The 22,075-nt window shown below is 42.3% G+C and overlaps 1 protein-coding gene across 2 annotated transcripts in view; it reads right to left on the bottom strand.

Moving 5' to 3' along the window:
* The window catches only part of PDGFA (platelet derived growth factor subunit A), a 55,649-nt gene extending 35,634 nt beyond the window's left edge, over window positions 1-20,015 (bottom strand). For both annotated transcript variants that reach the window (XM_018572739.1, XM_018572811.1), the window contains exons 1-2: window positions 19,879-20,015; window positions 14,909-15,005 (exon numbers count right to left, since the gene is read on the bottom strand). In XM_018572739.1, coding sequence (XP_018428241.1) covers window positions 14,909-15,005; window positions 19,879-19,941 — 160 coding nt within the window. In that variant the 5' untranslated portion in view covers window positions 19,942-20,015. The remainder of the gene's footprint in view (window positions 1-14,908; window positions 15,006-19,878) is intronic.
* Between the last annotated feature and the right edge of the window lie 2,060 nt (window positions 20,016-22,075).

Below are 22,075 nucleotides of genomic sequence, written 5' to 3'. Positions count from 1 at the left end.
GAGAGAGGGATGGGGAGAGAGAGGGATGGGGGAGAGAGAGAGAGGGATGGGAGAGAGAGAGAGAGGGATGGAGGAGAGAGAGAGGGATGGAGGAGAGAGAGAGGGATGGAGGAGAGAGAGAGGGGGGGATTTAAAGAGTCACTGAAAACAGTTGTGATGGTTTCAGGAGCAGAATTTCTGTACCAGAAGTTTTGGCAGACAATTTTTGGCAGTAGTAACTTTTACCACATGTGTTCTTTTGGCAGATACCGACAACAATGTATTACATCAAAAAAATCATATAACCCTTAAAACAAACTCTTAGGGCTAATACATTTAAAACACTTGTTAAAGCTTGCCAATGCCTATAAAGATTTAACAAGCTTCAACACAATATTCACACCACACTGCACTGTGCTTCCCGTGTTGTGCAGTATGTTGTGCATTTTCGTGTATTTTCATATGTATTGCACCATGTTTTTTACATGCTTTCATTTTCCAAAATACCTGTATCTGTGCATGCCCAAATACTCTGTATCCCTAATCAAAACTGTATTTGTCTGTGCTAAATAGCGCTTCTCAGTGGTCAGCGTGGTCCCCAGACCACGCTGACCAATGAGTGCTTGCAATTTGCGAGCGAAATTCAAAATGCATAGGGCAGGACTGCGCTGGACAGTACCGGGTAAGGACAGTACACCTGTACCGGCCGAGGGTAAGGACTGTTTACCGAAAGGTAAGTATAGCCGGGGGGTTTTGGGAGAGACGGGGGCCAGATTTGATCGGGTAATTCCATTTTCCCATATTACCTGGAAAAGTGAACTTGCCCTTTAATGCACATTGTGCGTGTGGGAGAGTTCTGCTGCCTCGCTACCACAATATGGCACAGTGAAATGGCGGCAGCACTCAACGCACACACACAATGTCCTATGCGTGCGTTTATTTGCATGCAGATGGCGGGGGCAGCAGGGTTGGTTTTCATTTTTATTATTTTATTTTTTACATTGTCTTTTTTTTTTAATATAATTAATTATTTTTTACTTTTTCATAACTTTTTTTTATTATTTTTATTACTTTTTTACTTTTTTTCCCCCACCTAATTTTATTCCTATCACATAGGGATTTAAAATCCTCTAAGTTATAGTTTGGAGGTGACAGGTTCTCTTCATGGAATCTGCCCTCCAACACAGAACAGATGTTCTGTGCAGTTCCTGACAGCTGAGACAGGTGGCGCTGTGATCACAGTGCCACGGTCTCAGTGATAACACAGAGCAGATGAAAAACGGACGTTTTTCGTCTGCTCTGCGGGCTCTATGGTGAGCTCATGTTCCGTGGTCTCGGGTCCGGCAGAGGAGCGGAGGACCCCAAAAACCATGGGGGGGTGTGGACAGAATCGCCGCTTATAATTTTATAGAAGTGATCAGATCACTTGAAAACGAGCGGCGGCTCCACACTGTACACTTAGCTCTGCTTGTCCGGAGCAGGGCTAAGTGTACAAAAAAACTACTCGCCCGGCGCCCGAAACTGCATGTCCCGGGCATCGGGCGATAGGAATTCCACACCCCTGTTGTGTGTTCTTGCATGGGGTCCCCATTAAAATCCATGACATTTTAGATTGGGGTGCCTCGAGATTTTGCATACTTTTAAAGGGTGCCATGACTAAATAAAGGTTGAGAAACGCTGAACGCTGGTCTATACATTTGGAATGGGTTAATAGGAACATTCCAAGAGCATCTAGTGGATAAGGCCCTCAGTGTTTTTAAATATTACTGGGGTGTCTGGGATAATAAACAGCCCTTCAGGGGCTGGGGATAGCACAGCTAATAATGAATAAATGTTTCCAAATGACTACAAGGTGCCTGCTGTACTCTTTTCAGCATTTTCATTGAATTGCACTAAATGCACCAATGCAACCAAGGGTCCAAAAAACATTTTTAATTCATGTATACAGACATAGATGCTTAAATCAGGGCTGGACAAATCCCTAGTATGCATAGTAGCATACAAGCAGGAAATGCTTCCATCAGCTCGTTCTCAAACAGGTGTTTTGCTTTATGACAAATCCCCTTAGACTTCATGCAACGCATGGCCTTTGAATTAGCTCAACATAAAAGACTTTGATTGTACGTTTATTGTTTCCATATTCTACATATGTTGTTCTTTTAGGCAAGTGCGGGAGGAGGAATTGCCAGCAGATCATTTAGAATGGTTTTGTGGCAGGCAACCAAATAGTTTCACTTAAATTTTTTATGCCCTGATGTACTGACAATGTTTAGAGAACGAATAAAATTTACGACAATTAGTGCCGTCGTCTTGTTCCATAATGTATCTGAAAATGCAACTTGATCATTACCAACAAAATGGCAAAATGGAGAGCAGCCAAATAAAAAGGAAAAAAAAAAAAGAGGAATTAAAGGTGATCCTACGTAGAATGATTTGACGTTCATTTTAACATCTGCCAGGAAACGCAATTACATTTTCAGAAGCCCAGAACAAAGTCACCTTTAACTGATTTATAGAGCTGGGTAGACAACACATGATTGAACTCACAATAACTCATGTATACCAGCAGAAAATAAAGCACATTATTTTCATGTCTATCTAATCAAATGCCACCCATGCCAGTTTTTTTTGTTTTTTTCGTTTAATCCATTTCTGCTATTACTTGCATTCAGTATTTTTTTTTTTTTACGACTCCAACATATAAAATGTTGATCAGACCTGTAACCTATAAAACTGTAATGAGCAACTTAAGTGAAAAAAGGAAGTGAGTCACAAACATTTAAAACAATTTGAACGGGCAAAGTCAGGACTGTGCTACCAATGAGGTCAACTGAGGTGGCTGGCTCAGGTGGCATTCATGGAGGCTCGCTGTGTGGGTGGGGGGGGGGGGGGGGGGTCTGGCACCAGGGTGAGAGTGTCCTCAGAGTGTGCATGTTCAGCCCTGTGTATGTTCAGCCTCTGGGCTGCACAGTGTCATTCGTTGTTGGGTGCAGATGGCCGTCCAATGACAGATGGCCACCAGCATCCTGGCAACCATTGCCACTGTGCGGTCGGCCAACAGCACCCTAGCAACCAATGACACTGTCCTGCTGTCCACTAGCATCCTAGCAACCAGTGACCACTGTGCAGGAGGCCACCAGCATTCTAGCAAGCAACAGCATCCAAGCAACCAGTGACACTGTACAGCTGGCCAACAGCACTCTAGCAACCCATAATGCTGTGCAGTCGGCTACCAGCATCCTAGCCATCAGTGATATGGTGGGGGGAGGGCACCAAAAATGGCAACACAGCCCTAGCAAACTGACAGTGTTTCTTTAAAACTAAACTCCAGAAAGTTAAATACACTATTAAATGAGATTTCTTGGATCTGCACTGAAAAAAAACACTTGTAATGTCTTCAACATTACAGAGCAAGTTCAGTTCATTGTGTCCAACTACTTCTAGCTATACCATGACCTAAGGTAAATGAAAACCTTCACAAACACAACAGAAGCACACATACAGTATGTTACCTGTTTTATCTGTGACTCATTCAATTCTACCAGGCAGCATAGCCAGGAGGGTAACACCACTTTCTTTGTGACAGAATGGACCTCCTATAAAAATGTGAGGTCTCTTTTACTGACAGATCCCCACTCCCTAATGCAAATAGTGTAAAAAAAACGGTCACAAATAAAGTTTTTATTTTTTAAACAAAAACCTTCACCCCGACTCCTGACATGGAGTTAAACTTTAAAGTAGAATAGAAGCCAAAACTTTTTTTCATAGTTTTGGACAGAGTAAGGGATGATTATAACCGAGTCAGCATTTTTTGCCATCTGTTTCCCATTCGGGAGACTTCCTGTCTGATAGCCACAACAGGACGTGAAGAGAAATCTCCCCAATGGGAAATCCCTTCAAAGTAGCAGCAGAAATACTAAACCAAGAAGACCTGGAGCATCCCAAGAATGGCTGGTCTAAAGGCCAAATACCTTGGAAGGTAACATATATAGTTAAACTGTACATTGAACCATTTGTTCCACTTTCATAATGTTAGCACAGTAGCTATTTAAATACTTAAGTTTTCTATTTAAAGCAGGCCGGGTATCATCTGAGTAAACTGGTAGAGTTGCAATACATGAAATGCCAGCCAAATGAAAACACCTCCCTCTGTGCCCATCTCTATGTACTTAGTGATCTACAACGTCTTGACTAGCAGCTGACACTTGTATACCTGCCAGTCTAAAAGGAGATATGAAAAAGTAGTTATTTCTCCGCAGGCAGTTACATTCCACATATAGCACATTCCGACCAAATCTCTTCCTGTCCTCCTGTCATTTTATTTCGGTAGCGGTTAAAAATGTCACTCGCTTCCTCGGGTTGAATTCAAGCTGTGGCATGATAATGTTTTAATGGCAAGTTATGTGTTATGACATAACGTAGGCGGGCCTAGGCGTTACTAGGGGTATTTCGGGACATCCATTTGCCCTAAAATACAAATGATTCTATTTTGTCATTCAGGGAAACCATCTGCCATAGAAACAAAACACTATCCTAGGCTAGATTTCTGGACATTTGTAAAGGCAGCACTGCACATTTTTCATGATCTTTATTTTCATCCACTAGCAGATGTTGATCAGATACAGAGCCAGTTTTATCACAGTCCACAGTTAGATTCCTTCTTTAATTGGCTATTCTGTACTTAAAAAAAATTAAATCTGTTTTCTGTGAGTGAGACGGGCCCTTTTCACACAAGGTCCAGTGACTGCTGGTACTCTAGGGGGAGACCCTTTATTAAGGCTGGCCATAGACAGCTCACATTTTGGCCAATTCATGAGGCCCTGCAAACACCACCCGGACTGACAAAATTAGATTTAAAAATTGAAACAGCGAGTCAGATTTAATCTTACCAGAATCAGATCAGTCTGAGGTGCATTTAATTGGATCCTATAGCTCACAATTCTTGGCTTAAGCTAGCTCAGCTGGATTTTCTCTCGTTTAAATGATTCCCCCATCCACGCCAAACAATGTAGATGGAGGAATTTCCACTGCCAGGTATTGCCGCCATCCACGCTAAACAATGTAGATGGAGGAATTTCCACTGCTAGCTATTGCCCCCATCCAGGCTAAACAATGTAGATGGAGGAATTTCCACTGCCAGCTATTGCCCCCATCCACGCTAAACAATGTAGATGGAAACATTTCCACTATCAGCTATTGTACTCAGCATCCAAGGCTGGAAGTGGAGATTCCCCCATCTACGCTGATTAACATGGATGGGGTAATCAATTGATACATTTTTGTTGAGTATGGCTAGCTTAGCATGGATGGGGAAATCAATTGATTATCTCTTGTTTAGCCTCCCAGCTGGAAAATGCCATAGGAAGAATTTACTAAAACTGGAGCAGACAAAATCTGGAGCAGTTGCCCATGGCAACCAATCAGCTTCTCTCTTCAGTTTGTTCAGTTAAGATTTGAAAATTAAAGGTGGATGCTGATTGGTTGCCATGCACAGCTGCTCCAGGTTGTGTCTGCTACAGTTTTGATAAATTCCGCTCCATATATTTAGTCTTACTATTGTGTAAAGCGCTACTCAAACTGTTGGCACTATAAAAATCCTGTATACTAATAATAATAATAATAATAATAACAACCTGAACCCTAAACAAGATCATTACAGTGGAACTACAACCTTGCCATCCCTTATAGGGCTTGAAAGTTGGGTTGAGAGCTGTAATAAGCACACTGGCATCCTTGACAAATGGCATGCCTTAAAAGTAACTCTTTTGGGAGGCAATACATTGGTGAGTAAAGTTCCTCTAATTTTGGTAAACCAAAACCCTAAAACTAATATTGGAAAAGAATATTATCATTACAAACATAACATATCAAAACCAACCACAAAAAAATCTGCGCCATCACAGTTGCACTTGAAAAACAATGCTCTACTTTGAACTGCTTTATTATATCAGCCTGTTAATTATTATTATGCCAATTTTCATTACCTAATGCATCCAGCAGAGAAAAGATTGGTTGGAGTGTTTTATGAAGTTTTACTATAGGTATATATAAGAATTACACACAGTCTTTATATATTATGCTTGCAAGTGCGCCACATGTTTTATGGTATACTACTGTGCGAATCTTTATAAATCTCTCAGTCTAAAACAGGAAAAAAAAAAAGAGAGAAAAATAAGTCTCCTTGGCCTGTTCTATCCAAGGTAATTAGAATTGAGTTGCCATTAGCAGACCTCTGTTCTCTATTTTTGAAGTTTTTAATACCATAAAACATATTATCTGTTAATTCATTTGATATCTTTTTGCATTATATCGTTATCCTGCTTTCTCAGAAAGCCAAAAATACATCATGCCTCATAACACATACTCACGCCATACATATGACTAGGAGCAGCAGCTCTATAATACTCATAGGCAGTTTTAAATATTTTATATATTGCCTATGCTAAGCCTATCCCACAGAGAATGGTTATATGCATATGGGAGCTCCTTCATGAATTAATCAGACGAGTGAGGTTGAAGATAGGCATTCATAAGAGGCCTAATTAGAGTTATTTAAATAATGTGCATCGATGTGAAATGTATGTTTCAGCACCGTCTCACAGCCCCGTAGCATATTACTGGCTACCCACAGCCAAGGCGCTATTTTGTCAACTAATATCTATCTTTATCAGTTGTAATATTATATCTGCTACTAAAGTGACAGGCTCTCTTTAAGAACCAGTGCATTAGTTAGCAATTTAGAGTCAAGATGAATTAGTGGCATCAATAGCCAAGACTGGTACAAACTGGTGCTAAAGTATCAGCCAGATAAGGTAAAAATAATGATTAGATAATCTGAGTGATAGTTAAATTTTTGGCGAAAACTCAGTTATGGCAGTTAAAGTGACATTAAAGGCAACCCCCCCCCCCCCCAATGCTAGTGTAAGGACTTACCTTAAATGATGCCTCTTGACCCTAACCATCTTCTTCTTTCCTGTAGTTTTCAGTAGTCCCTCTAGCGCTGGTGCCAGTCTCCGATCCAGCGCTGGCTCCTCTCTCTTCCTGGCACTTCCTGTCCCACAGAGTCTTTGCAGGTGCACGCTGCCCCCATTGACTTACCTTGTTTCTCTCCTCGTCTCCCGGCCAAAGATCTGTACTGCGCATGCGCCCGCCCCATGGTCCTTTGCGGCCGCACAAGCATCATCAGATCTTCGGACAGGAGCATGCGGTGGAGACACCCTTTTGTAAACTTTTAAAAAAAATGTTTTTGCATATATCTACTGCACGCTAACAGTAGATATATGCAAAAAATATCCGAGGGTTTAATATTCCTTTAAGCTTTATGGGACATATAGGTTTGCGGTCAGGATTAGGATAAGTGTACAAGTTTCCTTTTTAGAGTTATATTGGATGTTAGGGCAGGGGTAGACAACTTTGGAACTCCAGCTGTTGTGAAACTACAAGTTCCATAAGGCATACATTTCCCGGACTCCAAGAGACAGAGACATTATGGAATTTGTTGTTTCACCACAGCTGGAGTGCCAAGGTTGCCTACCCTTTTGTTAAGGGGCTGGTTTAAAGGTTTCCTTAAGGGTAAACGTTTCAGTAAGGAGCAAGTCAAGAGTTAAAGCAGAACTCTGTGGCTACCCCCGCACTGCAAGGGTTAACTGCTCCTTTTTGTTCAAAAATAAAAGTTATACTCACTCGAAAACCCTGAGCTGGCCGGCTGTGACAGCGCTCCCTGCAACCTGGCTCCTCCTCCGCTGCAGCGTCCCTCTGTTCCTACACACGTGATGACTCAAGGACCTTAGACTGCTGCAGCAGAGGGGGAGGCAGGCGGAAGGGACCAGTCTAAGAGCAAGCTAGTTAAAAGAGTATAAAATAATTAAAAAAACAAAATATTTATTAATTACTATCATTATTTATTATTGCTATAATTATTAATGAATTACTGAGAATCAGTAATCATCTATCATTTAATTATGCAGGGATTGTAGCTGGCACTTTCATTAAACAGAATTCAAGAAGAGCTCTGGGCACATAAATCTTAACCCTTGCAGTGGGGCTACCCTGACACTACAAGGGTTAAGTGCTTGTTTTGGCTAAGGAGCTAAAATAACAAAGATATACTGACCTGATCTTCTCTCCCAGCTGGCTGCTAGAACAGTCCCTTCAGCCTGTCTTCTCTTCAAAATGGAATGTCCCTAAGTGTATTCGTGTCCTATACACTGTATAGGATGTGATGACTCACTGGACCATAGACCGCTGGAGTGGGGGGAGCAAGGCTGAAGGGACCGGTGTAAGAGCCAGCCAGGAACTTGGTTCGGGTGAGTATAACTCTGTTATTTTAACATATTATAGCATGAAAAAATATGCCACTAGTACAATGTCTACTTCTGTGACTTCAATTGGGCTTTAAAGGAAACCTGCCATAAGAGAAATAGATCAAATGCCAATTTCTGAAAGTACTAGTTGCTTGGCTGTCAAGGTGATGCTTTCAATACTTTGCGAGTCATCAACATGGAACTAGTGTGGTAAATAGGAATCCTGAGACGTCAGCCATCCTCTCGTGGCAAGTGTACTTAGGGCCCATTCACATCACTATGCTGCAGCATCAAATGTTATGTGCATTGGTGCAATGTGGTGCTATTCATTGTAAATGGCACCCCAGTGCACCTACCTTGCAGCAGTCTGCAATGCGACAAAATGCACTACCACGTGTTGCGGTGTTCTTCGCCACACAAGATGATGCAGGGACGATTTTATGCCCGTTGTGCTGCATTAGGCTAGGCAGCCACGAATAGTCGTGCCCTAAACGCACCCTTGCAGACTGCCGTGTGAAAATGGGCCCTTAATCAGCCACATAACTTGTGATACTCATACGGGTCCAGTTTTAAGGGTATGGGGCAGTAATGACATCAATCTACTCACATATTCCCTACAGGTATTCAGCATTATATTTTGCAATGCAGCTCAAAGGACTGATAATAGATAACCCAATTATACGTGTCAACCACCAGAGATACGTAGGGCTGAGGGCAGCTAATGCGTTTTGGGGGAAACGACACTTAAGAGCTAGCCATTGTCATAATTTTTTTAATAAACCTTATTACACCAGATGTAGGTGCTGCCCCTGTGTGCTCTTTGCATGTATCAGAACTGTATAGAAATATCACCAGCACACTGATGCGTTGTGTATCAAGCCTATGGTCATATTAAGGCTGATGAAGGTGACCCTGCACGGCACATTTTCGATGTGACAACATGTGTGAATAAAAAAGATGTATGCTTGATACACAACGCATCAGTGCGCTGATGATATTTCTATACAGTTCTGAGGCATGGGGCGCCATCCGCAGTCACTACAGCACTCATTTCTTTATTTAAGGGGCATCCGGTAAGGAGTGCGGCAGTATCCCTTAGTGACTCTGCATTTATGTCTGAGGAAATTTCCCACTGTCCTTCAGGACAGCAGCCGCTCTTGGCCGTCCTCAATTAAAGACTAGATCATGTGGTCCTGGGTGGTTAACACATGCGCTGGTCTTGTATGGGGCAATAACCCTAAGTACATAATATTCTGAATGCCCACCCAAAAAAAATGATTATTCAGTCCTGCAGCCAAAACGCACACCTATAAACCTCACTGAATCTATATATCCATACTAATTTAACCATTATATAACAAGGCAACGAAGCATGTGTCCACCATTTTGAACTACAAATACTGTGATGTCTAATTAGAGGCTATTTTTTTTTCCTTTCAAGATAAAAGCTGCTTTTATCTTAAATATGCACAATCATCTGTGTCTGGGATTCGGGTGCTTCATTACCTGCTCAAAGCAGAGCAACATGAGGGAGGTTACGGAGCAGAAAACCCAGCCTATATAGACAGGCCTACAATTACACCCCGACTGAAAAGGCTGTGTGAATAAGGTCTGCACATTTCAGCGCTTGTTCCAACAGGCTACGTGATCCCTCGCCACCAATTTGTTTAAATACCCAACACACACACAAAAAAAAGAGGAAAATAGCTTTTTATTATTTATGAGGAAGGCCAAAGTTAGTAGGCCTCAACATGACTTCAAAAGCAAGGCAGAGAAAATTGCTAAAGGCATGCACTCGACAGAAGCTGCCACCCAAATGTCATCAAAGACTCTTCCTATTCATTAGAGACACGATCATAACACGGCTATTGTCAGCTAGCTTTTCACCACCAGGCATAATCTTTCCTCCCACTTTATGGCTCTCAAAAAAAAAATGTTCTGTCAACAGGTAGAAAGCAGCGAAAATATGGTGCCGTATAATCCTAGATAATTGAAATAATGATTGCACATTTCTTCCCCTAAGGCTTTTTGAGGCATGTTTGGTAATTACGTTACAAAATCAGTATGGTGATTTCCCAGAACGGAAGTCAAAACTATGAATACAAGTTTTGCAATACGGCAAAGGCAACACAATTACTAAAAAGCATAACAAGCTGTGGTGAAAAAAAGACCATTACAAAAAGATAAACAAAACAAAATCATCCTTCTGCTTTTTATCAACCATATGTTCGAGTGGAACTACGTTTCCCACAACAACCAATCAGATTCTGCCTTTCTGAAAGAAGGATGCTGTGTGTAGGGATCTAATTAGCAGTTGCGGGTAATACACTTGTTTCGTATACACCAGGAGTAGACAAACCTCGGCCCTCCAGCTGTGGTGCAACTACAAATCCCATGAGGCATTGCAAGACTCTTACAGCCACAGGCATGAGTCTCAGATTCAGATGCATGATGGGGTTTGCAGTTTCACCACAGCTGGAGGACAGAGTTTGCTCACCCCTGGCATATGCTGGTAAATGAGGCAGTTTGTGTGATACAAGAAGTCTCACTTTCCATTTCTGGGGCTGGATAGCTAGTGAAAAATTGACTAGTCATTGTGGGAATAACTTCTTTCAGCTACCGGTCACAATTAACCCTGTGATAGTGCAACACTTTCTTGCTGAATGTGACTTGCTTTCATGCAACAAAGTTCTACAGAGAAAATTAAGGATACTTTGAATTTCCAGTATGAAAATGTTTCACTAAATTATTATTACACTGTACAACTAAATGGTGCCTTAAAGTGGACGGATACTCAAATGTCAGATATAAATTGAATATATTAAATGAATAATCCACCTTTTAAGACAAATTATTAGACGCACACACATAACGAAAGAAATCTGCATGTATTAATTTTTTTGCATTGAAGCCTGCAAAGCATTGCAACTACGATCAGTGGATTGAGGGAGCAATGCACAGGCTCCTACAGGCGGGTTCACTCCGAGCCTGAGCTACTCCCAATGTGGAAGGAAGCTCCTTCCACTGCTAGCGGGGAATTTCCTATCCACAGCTGCGCACAAGCAAAGGGACGGGATGCTTTGAAGTCCATGTGGCTATATTGGTCAATGACATTGACCCCCCTTTGGGGCCATATAAGTTCAATAGGTCAGCACAAGCATCCCACCCCTTTGCTTATGTGCAGCTATTGGGCAGGGAATGCCCTGGCCTGCGGCAGATTGGTCGGGTGGCCCAACGGAATTTCCAGGTTAAAACTATTGCTCCAGCCCCTGCCAGTACAAAGATACATACCTTCTGTTATGGGAATGAAGGACATAGACTACAAGTGCTGTGATGTCACTGCATATATGCTCCAATGGGATCTACGAGTCCATCTGTTGCAGTGGCAGATGGCACCTGTAGTCTTTTCATTCACAGATCCTTTAAAATAATGATGCATATGGAGCCATGAACAGCCACGAGGAATTCAAATGCAAATAGGATCCTGCGATTCAGGAGGGTGGGTGGCTGGCAATTGTGACCATGTCTCATGTTACACTTTAAATATGGGTGTAACATGATCACAAAGGTTGGATATTCTTTTAACAATATCAGATACTTCCCTTTCCAGCAAAAGATGTTTCATTTAGTGCTAGACAGGTAAGAAGTGGTCATGTTAACACCACTAAAGAGAATGGTCAGAGTTCAGATTGTCCTCCTACCCTTCAGCAGAAATCAAGGGACCAAGAGCATAAGCCTGTGACATGTGGCCAGCACTGAAGGAAGCCTAGAGCAGCATTTTCTCCAGCAAAGACGCTCTTGTGGAGTACAAACTCTCCATAGGATTAAAAGGAGAGTGTTCAGCAAAGCCGTGGGCCCACCTCAAAAAATTCCGATAAGCTGCTCAACAGCTTTGTGGATGATATCTTGAAGTATCAGGAACACATGAGTATAAAAGACTTGCAGGGGGGCTGGTGACAAAAGTAAACTATAAAAGGTACAGCCATATTTTAGGACTAGCATTGTGTAAAGCTACCGGGAACTGATTTTAACGCCTCTGTACAAACCAATCCAGAAGATATGTATACAGAATCACTATCTAAGCTTGACCACCTTGTTGCAACTTAGACTTTCTATTAAAATTCCAACATCAACAGATGGACCTTAAAGCAGCTACACAAAGCATAATAATCAGACCAGCAGCCTTTTCATCAGGGAGTAGGCAATGAACATGAACACAGGTCACCTTATATAACAACTAAGGTTTAGTCCTTCTCTCCCAAGAGAGTAAAGTCACACCCACTCATTATAAGCGCCATTCCTTTATCAATGGCTCAGCTGCTGTTTATGGCCCAGAAATCTGACCTTTCATCTCTTTAACCAATTGTGTTCTGATGTGAACATAGAGGCTAAAGACAAATATAGAATGTTAGCTTCTAATATTGTCTGGCATTAAAGTCAATTCAATAAACTGAACAAGTTATTTTATCTAATGATATATTTCTTAAAGGAGCATGTCTTTTTCTTGAATTGTTATTTATTACACTTGAGCCACCATTCACATTTGAGTCTCCATTCACACTTGGCCTACCATTCACACTTGACCTACCATTCACACTTCAGCCACCATTCACCCTTGACCTACCATTCACACTTCAGCCACCATTCACGCTTGAGTGTGAGTGGTTTTAGGTGATTTTGAAGCATTTCTGCACATTGTTTCACACATTTTCCAGACCTTTTCAGGCTCGAACCTTTATCCAATGGAAAGCTAGTAACTAGAAGGAGGAGACAGTTTTTACGCTCACGCTCAGGAGCTTTTGAGGCGCTCCTATCGAAATCTAGGGGACCAACTATGTGTAATTTTGCCACAAAAAAGTAAATGTACTTTTTTGGGCTACAAGCTAGTGAAAAACTATAGGTTGGACTCGATAGACTTGTGTCTTTTTTCAACCTGACTAACTATGTAACTTTGTAACATGGTTATAGATGAAGCGACATGACACTCAGGTGTGAATGGCCACCGTTGAAAATAATGGGATTCTTTTTGAGCGTTGTCGCGCTTTGGGAAACATGCAACAAAACGCTTTGTGACGATTTAACACTTGTGTGATAATCTGTGCAAATTGATATTTACATTCAGAATACCACATACATGATAAATATGACTCATATTTGGCAACTTCAGTCTAACAGAACCTTTAGAGCCATCCGAATTAATTAGTTCTTACTTGCAACTGGAGTTATACCTCCATAGCCACCAACTGGCATCAAACTTGCCATGGGAAGTAAGGCCAGCTTTCTACCTATGCAGAAATGACTCAACTATCCCATGTTCACGCACAGTGCTATAAGTGTCGCAGTGATAATCTTTTATAATGGCCCCCCAATACTCATGAAGATACAGAGATGCCACATCATGTCATACGGTGCTAACGTTTTCGAGTACTCGTCCGTGAGGACCCGAAACGTTAGCACCGTATGACATGATGTGACATTTTTCCCAAAATAAAAACATATCAATGGATTATTGATATTTGAATTTTCGATTGTTTGCCGGTGATATCTCTGTATCTACTGTTAGTATTTGCATGGCGCCATCCGTGCGGTCACCTCGAGCACCATAGATACCTATATGCTATAAGACCATAGGAGTGCGAATGGTACTTGGAACCAATACTCATGAACACACCTGCAGTACAGCGTCCCACAATCTGGAGAGTGTGAATTGTTGAGCGTTACACTGCAGAAAATGCTTACTGGTGCTTTAAACTCATATATTAAAGTCAAGTCAAAAAGAATGGGCTACCTTAATGTACAAACACGTGTTAGTTACAGGATGCACAAGTGTGAAGAGGCCCTGAATCTTAATAGTGCCTTACCCAGGGTCTAAATGATGCCTTACCTAGGGTTATTACCCAGGGTGATATTCCTATCTAATACACAAAGCCCTTTCAGCAATAAAATCAGCAATTAACATACAGCCATAAAAACATAAATATACATATAGCCATAAAAAAGGAATTACATTTGTGAATTGATGCTAATAATATGCAGGAGTTTAAACAAAGAACATACGACTCAAAAAACATAAAGACAGCATAAAGATTTAAAATGTGCTCTGACCGCAAAATGTCATCCAGAACATATCCCACTATTGGGGCTCATCTTGAGTCTTGATATTTGATTGGAGTGGTCCATAGGACTTTGGATGACCTGCAGCACTATTACTTTGTATTCATTTTATTGAGTGATATTTTTAATTGACCTGCCCTAGCCCCTGTGTTAACACATTAAACAAGCAAATAACTTGAGCACAAAGCATTCCAAAATCCTTTGCACACTACTGGCTGTCCTCTTCGACACTCTTAGTGGTAGACTCCTAGCTCTGTGCTGTGGCTCATTCTCCTATGCTTCCGTTACTTTGTATCACTGCCTGCGACAGAGCTAACATCAAACCAGCAAAGGCTTGGAGGGCAAGGGAAACAATTACTTTAGAGACACCGCTGATAAAATAAAGACGCACACAGTTGTGCTTACATAGCTTTAGAGAACTATTGGGAAAGCGATTTTCATATACAGCCCCTTTAAAAAAGAGACCACCTATAAAATCAGAGATGAGAAGGTAAAAAGGAAATTGAATTTACCTACGGAATCAATGTCCAGGATGCGCTGTAGGTCACGGATGCTGTGGATTTCGCTGTGAGCCAGTTTCTCTATCAGCTCCTGGGGGATCTCTGCTTCCTTCACATAGCCAGGGAAGAAACATATTTAAAATACAGTTCACGGTCACTTCCCATTCCCAATGATAATCCACACCCACTACAAAATGTACAGCATGCATCCCAGTCCCTCCCTCCCAAGTGAGCATGCTGCAGGATAAAATACATGCATGACAGGGCACAACCAGCACAGACACACAATCGCGAACTAGGGTATATCCTCGCTTTGCTAATACCAGGCCTCTAACAGCACTGGGTCAGGGTTTGGAAATAGCTCTAGCTGTAGTCAGTGTGTGAAAAAAGGCCTAATTATCTTCAATGTCACCAGGGGAAAGTGCTGCAGATTTCCTTATTACGGTCACAAAGAAAAACAAACGTCAACGTCACTCAGTTCCTTCTTACGCCTTATTTACACCTTATCATAGACTGACCAAGTCACCTTTGCTCTCTAGCTCACCTTTTTTTCTCTTTGTAAACGCCGCCTCTGAGTGCCTCTACCTATTTCAACAGCAGATACTTGAAAGATTACCTGTTGACTCTTAGAACAAAGAATCCAAACTACACATGTATCTAAGTCAGGGGTGGACAAATTATTTTGGAATTCAGGAGCCAGTTTGTCAAATCCAGAAGGCAGCAGGAGGCAGCTCTACTGACAACAACTAGGAAAAAGTCAAAAGTTAGACGCCAGGTGTCATTTTTAAGGAACATCAACCCAGCACCTGGGATTTGTCCAGCCCTGACCGAGGTCAGGGGTTTTAGGAGCCAGCTCCACTGACAATTAGAGAAAAATTATGTGTAATTTTTAAGGTGTATTGGCTACCTGGCTCACAGGATTAGTCTAATCCTGACCTAGGTCAGGGGTGGAGAAATTACTTTGGAATCCAGGAGCCAGTCTGTTCAATTCAGGAGCTGGCTTTTTTAAGAGCCAGCTTCACTGACAACAACTAGAGAAAACCTCAAAAGTTAGGCGCCAGGTGTAATTTTTATGGAGCATTGGCTACTCGACTCCTGGGATTTGTCTAGTCCTAACCTAGGTCAGGGGTGGACTAATTATTTTGGAATCCAGGAGCCAGTCTGTCCAATTCAGGAGCCATGAGGGCTTTTTATTAGCCAGCTTCATTGACAACAACTAGAGAAAACCTCAAAAGTTAGGCGCCAGGTGTAATTTTTATGGAGCATTGGCTACTCGACTCCTGGGATTTGTCTAGTCCTAACCTAGGTCAGGGGTGGACTAATTATTTTGGAATCCAGGAGCCAGTCTGTCCAATTCAGGAGCCATGAGGGCTTTTTATTAGCCAGCTTCATTGACAACAACTAGAGAAAACCTCAAACGTTAGGTGACAGGTGTCATTTTTAAGGAGCATCGGCTACCTGGTCCCAGGAAGAACTAGGTGGTCTTCGGACATAGACAGTCTCACCTTGAAGAAGGCTTCCATGGGTGCAGAAGAAGAAAGTAGTTCGGCATCCTTAAAACTGGCAAGTGCAAAGTACTACTTTGTAGTAGAACTTTGCACTTGCCAGTTTTAGGGATGCTGAACTACTTTCTTCTTCTGCACCCATGGAAGCCCTCTTCAAGGTGAGACTGTCTATGTCCTCAATACACTGCTATCCCTCCAATGTACTTGGCAGGCACAGAAAACAGCAAAGCTAGGGAGACATGAAATACGATATACCTAATACTGCAGTAATGTCACTAGGTCCTGGTTAAATCACACGTGCGTCAAATATTAGTTTGCTTATAAAATTAAAAAAAGAACAACATTATGTCAAACCCTACAGCAAGCAGAAAAGCCAGGATTCATTGGCCTGCCTGCGCCAAGCAGCTAAAACTCAGTCTTAGACTGGGTACTATAGTTTACTGCATCTCATTGCTCTATGTGCTGTTATCAAAACATGAAAATAACATTTTAAACTCCTATTTCATTTTTAAACATTTATGTTTTGCAAATGAAGCAATCGTTGACATGAAGCTAACATCATGTAGGAGTTTACAAATATAATATCAAGTACTGTTTAGCCATAAGTCTGACATCCTGCAAGAAACTGTCTGGAAATGAAGACACAAAGAAGAAACATAAAACTGGCCCGGTACATCACATAAGCAGAAAAAAATAGCCATGCTCTATGGCTGGTCAGAATAATGAATAATAACTAACTTAATAATAAAAATACAAATCAGGTTTCCAGGTGCAGCCAATGATGTGTTGCATATGGACTGTAAGCTCTCCAGCCAACAAAAAAAATCAGTTTATTCACTTTTTTTTTTTTGCAATTACGGCTTTAGTACTATCAAGGGCTAGGAAAAACTTTTTTTTTTTTTGGAGATTTAAGAACAGCTTGTCAGCTCAGTAGCCTCGCAGTGCTCCAGTATTGGGCTTATTTCCCACAAGGGGCACTGTCTACTTTAGGTTTGGATGTACTCTATCTGAATGGGTTTCCTCTCTGTGCCCTTGCAGTGCTTGTGGACCTGGGCTTATATCCAACCAGCACGCCATACAGGGGTTCACCCGGATGCAGTTGCTGCAACAAGCAACATAAATCCGTAAAATATGTTGTAACCAAACCATAATTCATGCAAAAAAAGTCACTTCACTGCAAATGTTTCCGAGCTCCAAAGGACTCCTTCTTCAAAGTAGGTGTGACCAGGTCACACATGTCTTAGAGAAGTCCTACATGGCTCATAAGCATTAGAGATATTTTTTTTTCATGACTTAAGGTGTGCTGATAACATATTCTAAGGTATCTCCTATTAGGAATACACTATATATAATATGTAAGTTCACACCATGCTTGTGTGGCTTTCCAGAAAAAAATGCCAATTCACTGCAAAGGTTTCAGAGATCCAAAGGACTTCTTCTTCAAGGTAGGTGTGACCAGGTCACACATGTCTTGGAGAAGCCCTACATGGCTCAGTAACATAAAAAAAAAAAAATGTCATGAATTAAGGTGTGCTGATGATATACTCTATGCTATCTCCTACTAGGGATACATTGTATAGATTATGTATGTTCGACCACGCTCGTGTGGCTTTCCTCTAGGTGCTCTGGTTACCTCCCACTGTCCAAATGCATGCATACAGGAAGGTTAACTCGTTCAATATTGCATGAGTGAACGTGGTGGGAACATTAGATTGTAAGTGCCTCTAGGGCAGGGACTAATAGTAGTGTGTAGTGCTCTCTACAGCGTCAGCACTATGTAGCTGAATATTAGAATGTGGTTGCAACTCAGCAACTCCAATCTGCTGTATACATAAAAATGACTACATGGAAGAAAAGACCATTGGCTTTGGAGACCATCACTTCCATGTAAAACAAAACCATCTGAGAAATAGGTTAGACAAGTAACTGCTTCAATCCAGCCATAAAATCAACATCAAGAGCTAAGTTTATCCTTTCAGTTTTGGGGAGGGGGTTAGCACAGTTCGCAAGCCTTATAGTCAAGTTAGCAAATCCTCCAACACAATCTCGTCTCCCCTCTAAAAAAAAAACTACAGCCGTCACTTCCCCTCAATGCTGCATCAAAAGATGAGAAAAAAAAGTCATAAAACCCTGCCATTCGAGAAAATACCACCAAAGGTGCCAGAATTTACGTTTTTTCCCTTTAAGAACCTCGAGGATACATATTACAGTCTACAACACAGCCTTGAAACTTTATCAGGTCTGGCCCAGTTCTCCCACACATGCGGCGGCATGATCATTCTGCAACCTCACTAATAAAAATCCATTATTAACCTTGTCTGTGCTGGGGGCACGCTTCATGCACCAAATTATCCACGATCCTGCAAACTGCATGCCAAATTTACAACAAAACAGACACAATGTACAAACATATCCATGAGCAGATCTATGCGTAAAGAAATAAACTTGCTTTTTTTTTTTGCTATTTTTATAGCTAAAATTAAAAAAATATGCATTTAAGGCATAATCAGGTTGGCATTAAAGGATTGTTTTATATGGCACCGGGGCATGGGCAAAGTGCAGTATTTCTTAGCAGCCAATCAGAATTGATCTTTTATTGATCTGCCAGAAGAATCTGGTTGCCATGGACCATTGCACATCATTTTATTTATTATTGTATTTATTGTTTGTTTTTTTGTAGCAAAATGTAAAATCTTTTTTCATTTTTTTTTTTTTTTTTTTACACCTTTTTTCTTTGAACTTGGTCTTGCAGAACCAAGGCACAAATGCCCTCTTAAAAACTGCATGGCTCTAGGGAAATCCACTGATTCCCTAACCACTAATTAATTTTCTAGCTGTAGCTACCTGGAAAAAAATAAATAAATAAAGAGCTGTTGACCAGCTTAACGTTAGTGCAGTGTCTTATATAGAGGTAGGAAATTAATTTTCTTTTCTGTGTTCAATATTAGCAAATACATATCATTTTTTTTTTATGCAGCGCCAATTGCATTTAGCATTTTCTTTCTCCTCCTGCAGGTCTAAAGATCAAACAAATCCAGATTGATTCGAGCTTTGTAACTTTTGTACTAGGAGGCAGTATAGACAAGGAGACAGATGTGCTCAGCAAGAATACAGTATATCACATTTAAGCACATGTGTAAAGGCCTCTGACACAGTGTAGTTTGAAGAGAAGGGGAGAAAAAAAAAGGCTTTAGAAGTGCAATGTGCATGAACATGCCCTAACCTTGTCCAGGCATGGTCTTTGAGAATGTGCATTTGTCAATGGTGTGCACTAAATACAAAAAGCAAATGGCTTTGGTGGGATTTTTTTGATCCAGTGGCGAGTCCAGCGCAGCCAGGACCCCATGGAGGGCCAGCTGTCATTAAAGCTGCTGCGGAAGCTCTTGGGGAAGCGGACCAGGGTGCTGAAACACCAACTTGTACCCAGAGAAATGGGCAGCATGGTGGGAGAAGAACCGATTTTAGCGATCGACCTACCTCGCCAAAGGAAGGAGACAGGTAGCAGACGCCTAGAAGCAAAATCCAAACCCAGCTCGTCATTGCGTTCTGCTGCACTTACTACTGAATGACAATGCAACGTCTTGATGTAGGAGCTGCAGAACTGCTCCTGTGTCTGGGGGTCTTTATATTTTTTTGCAGATGGTTGTCTTAGGCAATGAGGCGCAGGGTGGTCTGCATGTTCGTGCTCTTATCAGACCAAAGAGGCAGCACTAGATCTCCTGTGATCCGCCCATCACCTGTCTGCACGGAGCTCCTCTGCACCCTCTCCCCTCCCAATCATGCTACATTCAGAGATAGAGATATGTATGTATGGGCACAAAAGGCAGCAGCGAGCACGTCTGGGGCTGGGGGGTAGAAGCAGCGAAGTTTCCAAGCCAGAACTCCGATGTTGGCAGGGCGGAGATGGATCAGGAGCGCAGAGGTCTGTGGAGTTGTATTAAATCCCTCGGCGAGGAAGAAGCGGCGGTGGCGGCGGAGGAGGCAGCGGAGGGGACGATAACTCCTGGCGATGTCAGCTGCTGCTCACAGCTCTCTGCTGTTCGGAGAGTGAAATAATCTGGAGCAAGAGATTATACCATTGCCAACCTCCCTGGCGCCGCCCCCTTATACTAAGCAACACAAACAGCAAGTAGTGGGCAGGATCTTCCAGCCAACACTGCCTGACTGCTAAAGTCAGCGATGGGGAGATCAGGGGTGCTGCCTGCTTCTGTAATAGTAAGATGGGGATCAGAGGTGTCAGGCAGTACAGGGTAAAGGGGATCAGAGGGGTCAGGCAGTACAGGGTAATGGGGATCAGAGGGGTCAGGCAGTACAGAGTAATGGGGATCAGAGGGGTCAGGCAGTACAGGGTAATGGGGATCAGAGGGGTCAGGCAGTACAGAGTAATGGGGATCAGAGGGGTCAGGCAGTACAGAGTAATGGGAATCAGAGGTGTCAGGCAGTACAGGGTAATAGGGATAAGAGGTGTCAAGTAGTACTAGGTGATGGGGATCAGAGGTGTCAGGCAGTAAAGGGAAATGGGGATCAGAGGTGTCAGGCATCACAGAGCAATGTGGATCAGAGGTGTCAGGCAGTACAGAGTAATGGGGATCAGAGGTGTCAAGCAGTACATGGTGATGGGGATCAGATGTGTCAAGCCTTCCAATGTGATTTGGATCAAAGGTGTCAGGCAGTACAGGGTAATGGGGATCGGAGGTGCCAAGCAGTACAGAGTAATAAGTATCACAGGTGCTAACTACCTAATCTGTAAGAGCACAGCGTAATGGGGATCAAAGGAGTCAGGTAGTACAGGGCAATGGGATCAGAGGTATTAAGCAGCACAGAGTAATGTGGATATAATAGTAATAGTGGGGATCAGAGATGTTGACTGCTTGATCTGGGTAATGGGGTTCAAAGATGTCAGGCAGCACAGGTTTATAGGAGCTGCACTGAGTAATGGGGATCAGAGAAGCAGCACAGGGTGATGGGAGATCAGAGGTGGTGACTGCTTGTTCTCTCTGCAGGCAGTTCAGGGTAATGGGGATCAGAGATGTCAGGCAGCACAGAATAATGGGGATCAGAGGTGTCAAGCAGCACAGGGTGATGGGAGATCAGAGTTGCTGACTGCTTGTTCTGTAGGTAGCACAGGTTTAGAGGAGAACGGAGGTGTTCTGTTTTTTTTTTAACTTACTATAGGCAAATCAGAGGTGCTGATGTCTGCTTGTTCTAGGGACTTACTAAAGGTAGCTCAGGACTGGACAATGTGAAGGTCAGGAATTCTGCTGAGCAATGGGGAGATCAGAGGTGCTGCCTGCTTGTTTTGTAGGTAGCACAGGGCGATGGGAGATCAGAGGTGCTGATGTCTGCTTGTTCTAGGTACTTACTAAAGTCAACACAGCATTGTAAAATGTGAAGGTCAAGTGTTCTTCTGATCAGGGGGGCTGCCTACTTGTTCTATGTACAGTACTTACCTATAGGTTACTACCTATAGGTAGGTATTGTATGAGGAGATCAGAAGTGCTGCTGTCTGCTTGTTCTACTGACCTATTATAAGCAGCACTGCACTGGACGGAAGTTCGAGTATTCCCCTGATGAGTAATAGGGAGAACAGATTTTCTGTCTTTTTATAGGCAGCACAATGTAACAGGGAAATCCGAAGTGCTGATGTCTGCTTGATCTACTGTACAGTATGTCC

This window comes from Nanorana parkeri, unplaced genomic scaffold (genome assembly GCF_000935625.1).
Source record: "Nanorana parkeri isolate BGI_ZX_2015 unplaced genomic scaffold, ASM93562v1 scaffold3, whole genome shotgun sequence".
In the NCBI taxonomy this organism is placed as follows: domain Eukaryota; kingdom Metazoa; phylum Chordata; class Amphibia; order Anura; family Dicroglossidae; genus Nanorana; species Nanorana parkeri.
Note: the sequence above shows the minus strand (reverse complement) of the source record. Positions and strands in the feature narration are given on the sequence as shown.